Source organism: Lathyrus oleraceus, chromosome 7 (assembly GCF_024323335.1).
Source record: "Lathyrus oleraceus cultivar Zhongwan6 chromosome 7, CAAS_Psat_ZW6_1.0, whole genome shotgun sequence".
Classification (NCBI taxonomy): Eukaryota; Viridiplantae; Streptophyta; class Magnoliopsida; order Fabales; family Fabaceae; genus Lathyrus; species Lathyrus oleraceus.
The window spans coordinates 280,090,330-280,101,270 of NC_066585.1; the positions used below are offsets into that span (position 1 = coordinate 280,090,330).

Consider the following 10,941-nt stretch of genomic DNA (forward strand, 5'->3'; position numbering starts at 1 on the left):
TACTATGAATAGATATGTAGTGCAGAAACAAGTACAATACAGATCCAATACGTCGCAGAGCTACGTATAGGGGCCGCCGTGTCTTTTTATCGGCGCTTCCTCCTAATTTTAATTTTAATAGAAGGTGTCAATAACAAGTTTTTTTATTTAAATAATTCATTTTTTTAAATAAATATCCAAATCAAACTATTTTTTATTTATTTTTTAAAATAACTTATTTTCAAATATAAAATATTTAATATAAAGAAGGAGTCAATTCAAATGACACATATGTACAATCATATAAAAGGAGACGTCAATTCAATTGATAACCGTCGATAAACATATATCAGAGAGTACATTCTCTATGTTTGTACATTGGCGTCTCCTTTTATATGTTGCACATACGCGTTAATTGAATTTCTGTCTTTTTTATTTATTTATTTTTAAAGTTAGTTATTTTAAAAAATAGGTCAAAAAATAAATTATTTTAGATATTTATTTAAAAAATTGGATTATTTTTATAAAAGTTTTGCCAATAACCCTACAAAACACATATGTTATATGTTTTCTTTCTCCACAAAAGTTTGTGTTATATGTTTTTCTTTTACAAAAGTTTATATGTATAATATTTAATTATAATATATTATTTTATAATATATTTTAATATGGGCCGCAATTATATTGGAGTTTATACATGATGAATTTTATATAAACAAAGGTGTTTTGTGAACCATATACCATTTCTCCTTTTCTTCTCAAATTTTTTATGTATTTGTTTTAATATGGGTGTTATTTTTTATGGGAATTTTTGGTGTTGCTGCAAAACTAAGAACAAATGGAGTTGAAACAGAGAAATTAATTTGCACGATAAACTTCCAAAGCGTGTAGTTTTACACTAAACTTAAGGAACAATTCACCCCACCAATCTTTCTATGTTGGATGCAAAAGGAGTTACCGGCGAATTTCCTGCAGGATACTTTGGAATCCTTAAAAAGAATTGCACAATCTCTCTAAGCGTATCTGTTGATAATATTTTACAGAAGAATGTTTCTTTCAATTGCTCCTATGCATTAGAGAAGAGAAAGATGATTTAGAATGAGAATTAATTGAGATTGGTTTTTGTGTTTGTGTTCCCACCGTGACCATAACCTGTAATTTATATTGAAAATCACGTCTGTTATGAAACAGTAGCAACTCTTAGAAAAGGCATGGCATTATTCCAATTGCAACTTAGTAACAACGTTTCGCATAAGAATAGCAAATATTTGTTTATACGTTGCAACTACTCTAAAAGAAAGGAAACCAATTAAATGGCACTTTAGACCAATAATAATTACTATAGACTATGCAATTGAAATATGAAAACTTTGAATATAATATTTATATTTATATTATTAATTCAAATAATATAATCATACAATTAATTATTATTTTGGAAATTTTCTCACATTATTTGTATGCAACATTATGAAAAACAAACATTGATAATAAAAATGTTTCGATGGAAAATAGTGAAACTTAAATAAATATTGAAATAATCTGTAAGATGGATTGTAAGAGAAATAAAATATTGATTTAAGAAGCTTGGTCCAGCGCCGTTGCCCCCGCCGATCCGCGGCGCGGCTCTAGCCGATCGACTCCACTGGCATCCTTGAGGCTCTACTTTCGCGCGATTGTTGGCCCTTAAAATGATTTTTTGATTTTTCCAAAAAAGTTCCAATTACGATTTTATTTTCATAAAAATATTTCATTTAAAAAAAGAATCTACGGGATCTTGGAAGTATTATGAAAATATAGGTTACAGTTTTTTAGAAATATAGGAAAAACACATACGGTTCTGTAGACAGAAAATTTATGAAAACTAAATAAACAAAAAAGGGTCGCTCGAATTTTCAGACGAAATTTCAACTCTAAAATATAATTTCAAAAGTATATGCAAAAATTCATAGCAATAACATTATAATCAACAACAAATTATGTAAACCTACAAACAAAAGCACTATAGAGATTTATCCCAAATTTTCTTTGAATCTCAAAGCAACTTATATAAACAAACAAATTCATCAATCACATCAATAAGGTTTTGGTCAAACCTTATTTAGCCAAAAATACACAGATCCTAGAAATAAGGGAAAATTTATCCATCAATAAGAAAATTCTCCCCATCATGTCCTTAGAATTGCAGAGTTTCTGCTTTATGCTACTGCTTCTCCTTCCTAGAGCTCTCCTTAGAATTTTCTAACCGCTTCTTTGTTTTTCCCAATTTTCTACGTATTAGCTTTTCTCCCAATTCCAACTTTTCTATTTAAATAACCTAACTAGATTTTAGCAATTCTCTACTTTCCCCTCACCATTTCATTATTACATCTTTAACTCATCCAATTTTATAAAAACTCTAATTTCTCCGCCTACTCTCAAATTTTCATAATTATTATTTAAATTAAATAAATATTTAATTTAAATTAATAATCAATCAAAATTCTTTAATTTTCTATTCTCTCACCTTATTACAAAATAGACAAATTTACCCAATTATTTTTAATAACCCCAATAATTCTATTTAATTTTTCTGCTCTCCAATTCTATAACTCAGATCATTACTAAATTATCAAAATACTCCTAAACACCGAAAAACAATAAAAATTCAAGTATAATGAATAAAACACACAAATAATTAAATAAAATACTCGATTAAAAATAGAAGTGTTACAATCATCCCTTGGGTCTATGCATTTTTTATATGATGTCCCCGTGATTCTCATATTTGCACCCTTTTTTCCTTTGTAGTTTTTATTTTATTATTGGGCCAAGCCCATGCTTGCTTGTTTTTGGCTACTACAACTCTCTGCATGCTTGCACTTTCCCTTTTGTTGTTTTTATTTTATTTTATTTTCATTATTATATTTTATTCCATCTAATTATTTAATTAGTCAAAAATCAATTAAATAATTGTTAATGAAATCAACCTTTCTTTCCGAGATGAAAAATGAAATACTTGATCAACATCAAGTAGTTTTCAAAAATATCTTACCATTTCACCATCAAATCAAAAACTAATTGAATCAATTTCAAACAAAGGCAAATCAAATACTTGGTCAACATCAAGTCTTTTTCTAACTTAATTGAAAACGCTTCAAAAATATTTTTTGCAAATAATTTTGATGAAAAAGGACTAGTTGGACGTATATTCCTCTTTTCCCCAAATATTTGAATACCTAATGTATATCTTTCCTTTCAAGTATTTGTCATCCTCAAAAGATGTTAATCATATCAAACCTTTTTGCGATAAATCAGATGAAAAGGGACAAGTTTGATGTATATCGTCCTTTTTCCTAAATACTTGGATACATGTTGTATAGCTTGTTGTCATATCCCAAAATTTGACCTCCCCTTTTCACTTTTCATCTAACCTACATATATACTCATTCATGTCTCACTCATGTGCATCCTTCATTCATGACTAGCACTTGCTAATAAGCTTCATAGGCTCAATGTTTATGGTTGATAAAAATAAGGGCTTTGCTTGAAGATTGTGGTTTTCCTCATCATATGGCATGAAACCATAATTACTTGATTCTTTGGGACATTGCCTCTTGAGGTTGTTATCATGGTATTCATATGGGAATCCCAACCCTAATTCTAGGCTTTGCTTATATAGGATCCTGTGTTTGACCTTATGTGCATTAACTTAACCTCTGAACCATAATTGGGGGGCCAGGGTTTGAGATGTTGTTAATTGAGCTTTGTTTGAAACCTTAATCAGGGTAGTTAGTGCTTAAGTGCCTTGTTTGGTTGACTTTTGGATTTGAGGTTCATCAAAATCCTAATTGATAGGTGCTCAGAGCCTTTGAGGTCGCACCTTGGTGTCTATTACATATTAAGCCCTAGTTCATGATGTCGTATGATTGGTCTAAGGTATGCTTGCATTCATATTCCACTGTATATTGTCATTGGTCCTAGTCATCAGTTTCCATTTGGTGGTTTTGAACTAGGGAAGTTGATCAAGTTGAATCCAATTGGTTTATGATTCCATTTGAACAGGCATTCTTAATCAGAGAAGTCCATTTCATCATCTTTTTGCATCAGTTAATGTTTGGTGAAGTATTGACTTTTTAATCAACCAGTTGACCAAAGTCAACCTATCATGTTTTTATCCTTCAATCACCATGGTCTTGTTTTTTATTACCATCACCCACTTGAGGTCAATTCCATAGAATCCATTTTAAACCTTGTTTGTTTTCAACCATGGTTCATGTTCTAATCCATGTAACCAACCATGATCCATAACTTATCTTTGATCCATGTTCATTTCAAATCACATACAATGGTTCATTTTAAACCAAAGACATTTTCCCACCTTTCTCATTTTTAAATCTAGTTCCTAGACCATTTTAAACCATGTTTGTTTTTACCCAAACCTTATTCATTACGATATTACAAACCAAATCACATTTCCATACACGATTCCATACATTCAAATTCATATTTTCATCTAACCAAATTACAACATGGTTCATATTTTCGTTCAACCATCAATATTCAGTCCATACATAAACATGAAAACCAATCAACATTCATCTTCAAATTTTAAACTAAGTCACAATAGCCATTACATTCACCAATTTTCAACATTTACAATTCCAATCTTCACTTCAATGTTTCATTCAACCATTGTTTTCAATCTACAATATTCAATCATAAAACCAATTCATATTTTCAAGTCTATTCTCATACTTTCATCCACTAGTTCAAATTTCATACACAAACCACTAGCTACAATGTTCAAGCAATTACAAAGTCAACCATTCAATTTCTAATTACACAAGCCAATCAATCTATTTTCCATTTAAACCATACAACATCTCCCATTCAAATTATTTTGTTCAATATTCAAATACATTCAATTTCATTCAAACCCATGTGCATTCCAATTTCAAACCAAATTTCAACCATTCAATTTCCAATTATAACCATTACAACCAATTCTAAAGTTACACTCATTTCTAATTTTCTACATATACCCCACAAAAACAATCCAAGTTCATAACACAATTTCGTAGCTCCATAACAATCTCAAGTCAACTCGCGCGCTCCAAAACCAAGCCAAGCCCTCCTTGCACCAAGTTGAGCCCAACTGTTAACCTGTATAGCATAACAAAGCCAATAAAAATAGTTCAAACGAATACTCACCATTCAGCAGCATAACAAACCCTAGCAGAAAAATATCCTAACACCTAAAGGTATTTCATCGCAATAATACAACATTTAACATTTCACAGCAGTTTATTTTATTATAACAAGCATGGAACAAAACCACATTAATAACCTATCATGAGATCACTAATAGAGCAAGTAACATAGCATAAAATCTCATCACTAATAGTCATGCTCATCACTTAACAGTTCCATTTAAATGTATCCATCAATCAACACCAAACATACATTCATTCACAACAAGACTTTTCAACCTTAAAATAATTTTTCAAGATAGCAATGCATTTCATTTAGATTCCATTGCAAATAGGCATTTCATTTTGACATTTCATTTTCAAGAAAATTAGGAATTTAAAATAGTTTTCATTTACCCAAAACAAAACTAACTAAACAAATTCATTCTGAGATTTAATTCCATAACATGGTAATTCGCATAACCTTCAAAAAATTGAAGTGACTAACCATTTTTTTTTTCACTCTTCTTCAACTAATAGTAACTAATAGCTTGCAACCAACGTTAACATAATTTTTTCACAAAGACAATTTCTAACCTAACTGCCAACCCTAACTGTAGGAATCGAACATAAGTTTAACCGTGTTAACAGAGAAGCCTAACAGCAATAACAGAAGTTAACAGACGCGACTGAATTCATAACAGAAATTGAACTCAAAGGAGACTATATAAGGGCAACTCACCAGATTTTTCAGGGAGGAAGGGACTTTCTCACCAATCACTCTCCACTTCTCTCAGAACTCTCAAAAGCTCAGGATGGTTGAAACCCCATTGAATCTCTTCTTGAGAACTTCAAGGGAGTGAGTTGAACCTCTTCTCCAATCTCTCTTCACCCTCATTCGACCATCTCCTTCAACTCCATCATCACTACCTTCATCTGCAAACAATTATCCAACATCATCATTACATCAAAATTACTCAAGCTATGAAGATGAAGAAGGAAGGATTCTGCAAACACCTTCAATCACAACCTCTAAAAAAAGATCCATCTAGGAGAAGCAGAGCAACAACGCAAGTGGTGCAAGGAGAAGAAGAAAAGAATTGAGGAAGAATAAGAAATATGCCTTACCTATGATGTCAACGCCGACTTCGAAGAACCACCGTGCCGGATTCTGGTATGTATCCTGCAAACTTTACTTAAACTATTGACATGATTCACTGCTTAATGTATCCTCTACCCTCGCTCGACTCAATTTGGCGGTTCGAACGTATTCGTCAAGACCTACTTTGAACCGTGAATCCTTCATATCGTAGCTTCGACGTAGTTCCATTTTATTGAATCCGAAAACACGTATTGAAATCGAAATAAGAGTGAAGTATCGCGTGAATGATGCTATGTTTCGGAGAGGTACTCGCGCATAGACCTTCTAGCCACGAGTCGACGTCTGAATCGATGGGATCTCACGGCGGGGAAAGTCCGGCGAGGAGTTAAACGACAGGAACCATGGCCGTTGCGAGGAAGACGCGAATCCACATTGGTTATTATTGAAGTTTTGCGACATCGTCGGACGCAATGGGGAGTGTGAAGACGAAGGATGATGAACACGAGCGGTTCCATAGAGGATGATGAGGGGACGCCGACAACGCACCGTCATGAGAGCCTTCTTAAGAGGGCGTCTTCTCCTTCTTCGTTTGAACACGTTCCATCGTAGGAGCATTCCTTCAGTCTTTTTGCTCATCAGCATGGATTTGCCTAGGTCCGGTTTTTGGAAATTGACTTGGCACGGGGCTCAAACAATTCCTTACACTACACTTCCTTCGGGCGAAAATTTTATCCTATACCCTTACAATTGTATCCATACCCCTACATTAAATTTTTTTTGACCAAAATACCCTCATATAAATAGGGTATATTTTCCCTTTCAAATTTTTTTTACCATTTTCGTTGAAGACTTCCGGAGAAGACAAATATTTGGCGTTTTTGCACTGTATACCGGAACACTTAAGAGTAAGTCTTCCGGTTTGGATATTTGTATACCGGAACACTTCTCTAAAGAGTTCCGGTTTGTTGTCTTTAATGGACACTGAACCGGAAGTCTTTTAGAAAGTCTTCCGGTTTGTATACTTGTATACCGGAACACTTTCTTCAAGACTTCCGGTTTGGTTGATGTATACCGGAACTCTTTAAGAAAGTGTTCCGGAAGGCTTTTTGTTTTTTTTGCTAATCGGAACTCTTCTTGGAAGTGTTCCGGTACGTAATTTTTTTTTTTTTTTAATTTTAATTATTTTTTTTAACATTATTTTTGCAGTGGTTCGAAGAAGAGGTGCAGATGGCCGGATTCCAGTCCGCACGTTAGACCGGGGTGCATCTTCATCTGCAGCTGCAGCTGAGCCGACTGGATATCCAGGAGGGCCGTACGATACGTCTCTTTTGGTGAAGTACGAGCATCATGTTGCTCGACATATATGGTTCGGTGAGGTAAGTAAACGGGCTATATTTGAAAATGAATAATAGTTGAATATTTTATAATTTGTTTTATAATATGTGTTTTAATTGTTTTTAGGAAAGAGGACCAAAGAAAGAGTTGAAGGTTGCCGGACATGGACTGAAGTTGACTTCTAGGGTTCCATTGGCTCTTCCACCATAGATGGAGAGTTGGGTATCTAGATCCGGTTTAGCTTCACTGCAGAGAACGAGTCTGAACAAGATAGACACAAATCTTGTCTCTGCATTTGTGGAAAGATGGCATCTAGAGACATCTTCATTTCACATGCCGTTTGGTGAAATGAGCATTACTTTAGATGATGTCGCATGTCTACTTCACTTGCCCATTAGGGGTATCTTTAGGAGTCCTCAGGATGTGACTGAAGAGCTAGCTGTTGAACTTGCTGTTGACTACCTAGGAGTGTCACAGGGTCAGGCACAGTCACATGTTCGGAGCTGCAGGGGGTCGTATTACAAGTTGGAGTGGTTATATGATATATTCGTACATCATAGGGCTGCTTCCAGCTGGGCATATGCGATTAGAGCATATCTATTGATGTTGGTGGGTTCCATCATATTTGCTGATAAGACCTTTACACTTGTAGAGGCACGATACCTCCTCCTGTTTAGGGACTTGGATGGATGTTCAGGATATAGTTGGGGAGCAGCTGCACTAGTTACCCTCTACCGATATCTTGGAGATGCGCCCATGTACAGTTGCAAACAGCTAGGTGGATATCCTACTCTCCTACAGGTATATAATTTAATTTTGTTAATTAAGTGTTGGATTCATTTTATAAAATATTGTAACTTAATTTGTTTTATGTATTATGTTTTTATTTTGTAACAGTGTTGGATTCACGAGTATTTTCCAACTGTTGGAAAAAGAGGGGAGAATTGGAATCCTGCTGGAAACTGTGGTCTTCCCCGAGCGATGAGATGGTCGTATAGACAGGGAGTCCTGAAGGTCGATGATTTACGACCTATTTTGGACGAGCTGACACCTACCGACGTCATCTGGCGACCATTTGAGGATCATAGAGCATGGCGTGTATTTGATGAGATATGTCTTTACAGGGGCTGTTTGAAGTGGGGTGAAACAGTTGTTCCATACTTGCCTGATAGATGTTTACGTCAGTTCGGGTATAGGCAGTATGTTCCATCCCCACCTCTGGATTGTATGATGGCGACGAATATTGATGTTGATTGGATCAGTTACCATCAGAGTGTTGTCGCTGTGATCGGTTCATCTACCGTGGCCACCACTCCATCTGAGGTAGAAGACGGTTATCTAGAGTGGTATTATCGTGTTTCCCATCCACGGTTGGTCCCTCCCCATCGTGACGCTCCTAGAGACGTACCCGTTCCTGTATATGGCGCTGGGCCATCTGATCCTGATTGGGCTCGTGTATCTACATTGATTCGTCGCTATCTAAGACAGGTTAATGCTGAAGAGGAAGATTCACAGTTTTCTGATTTATTTGAAGCTTTGCATATTTCTCGTTCACATTGATTATATGTATTAAGCTTTGAATATAATAGACATAATAATATAGATTTCATGTTTTGATTACATATTTATGTTTTGATTACATAATCATGCTAATACAGGTGTAAGTAATTGCCAATGTTGCATACGTCCTGCAAATCCTAGCATCCAAGTAGTTGCTATATGAGAACGAAATTTCTTCCAATCTAATGTGACCGGTGGCAATGGAAACCCCTCTTTCATGTTAACCTGATAAAGTAAAATAATTAAAAGATTAAGTCATATAACATAAAATATTAACTGAAATAATTAAAATATTTAGTCATATAAATACGTACCTGAACCCAATGATTCTGGTTAACAAAACCAATGCAATAAATAGAGACATTTGGTGAATGTGAACTTGTCATCGGAAAGAAAGTGATGCACGGATTGCCTAAACAGACAAGTACAACATTATAACGATTCGCTATCAAGTAACCCATATCTGGTAGACTCATCCATTTCTCAGGTGGCTGTGAACCAAACGATTCTATCATCAAAGATTCTCTCACAGCTGACAACCGATTAGAAAATAACTTGTCATACAAAGTTGACCTATCCTTGTCTATTAATTCCAACCCCAACTCTCTGCGAACCATTGGCCAACCATCCTCACCATATCCATGCAATGATGCAATGACTCTAAATCCACAATTACCATCTGATTCAACATTAACTACATCTTCAATGTATGACCTAATATGATTAGGAAATTGAACAATGAATTGTGGTTGCTTCTTTGATAATTTGATCTTCTTCGAAGTCTGTGATGGTTGAGATTGCCTTTGTGAAGATTGAGATGCCTTATCAACATACTCATGATACGAAGGGTCCCTATAAACATCATAATCTGCTGGTTTTTTCCCTTTCTTCTTCACTCCTCCTTTGGTTTTTATTTTCTCAGGTGGTGGACACAATGTTGTCATTGTTGGGTATGCTAGTTCACATACCCTACTCCTTAATGCCCTTTTCCCAATAACATCTAATGACCTAAATCGTCTCCACAACTCATCCATTGCAGCCGTCATATCCACCTCTGATCCATCATCTTCACCTATCTCTAACTCAACTTCCATAGTTAGTTTCCTCCAATGAACATGAACAGCATCAATGGGTATCGGTATACCACCTACTCTGTATCTTCCTAACTCACAAGCACAAGGTAACCCATAAGATGTTCTAAGAGTACAACCACATATTTGCCTGTTAGTTCCAACATAATCAACTCTCAATAACTCTTCAGCAATACGTCTCAAAGCAGCTCGAGATACGGAACCACGCAAATAACCATAAAAGGGACTTACGGGCGCGTGCTCAACTTCGTAAAAACTCTTTTGAAATGAAGCTCTAATGTTTCCCAGTTGTAACCTCAAGTTGTTATTCACGACTTCCCAACATTTGACCATGTCACCTATACTGTTTCCTAACATCTGCTTTAACTTCCAATGAGCAGATTCAACCCTAAAAATATCAGATATAAAAAATACCATTAGATATTCAAAATAACACATAAAAAAACATAAAAATAATATCAGATATAAAAATAACACATACAAAATTATAAGACGTACCGATTAGTCGTTGTGTTACCCAAATGTAGGACTCGATTAATCCATGCTCCAACAAATCTATGCCTATGTGGAGTCAACCATGTGTCTTTCACATAATTAATAAATCCACTATAATCAACACATGCTTGCTCAAGTTGATGCAAGCGCTGACCATACTCAACCTCATCACTAGCCCAGACAACTTCCATCCATAATGTGTCTATCG

At 34.9% G+C, this 10,941-nt stretch overlaps 1 protein-coding gene across 1 annotated transcript; it reads right to left on the reverse strand.

The window, feature by feature from the left end:
- Positions 1-9,130: 9,130 nt before the first annotated feature.
- LOC127106541 (uncharacterized) lies at positions 9,131-10,618 on the reverse strand. The gene is made up of 2 exons (XM_051043825.1): positions 9,462-10,618; positions 9,131-9,372 (listed from the first exon to the last, which is right to left on the reverse strand). The coding sequence occupies exons 1-2, from the start codon at positions 10,593-10,595 to the stop codon at positions 9,232-9,234; spliced, it is 1,275 nt and encodes a 424-aa protein (XP_050899782.1). The 5' UTR covers positions 10,596-10,618; the 3' UTR covers positions 9,131-9,231.
- Between the last annotated feature and the right edge of the window lie 323 nt (positions 10,619-10,941).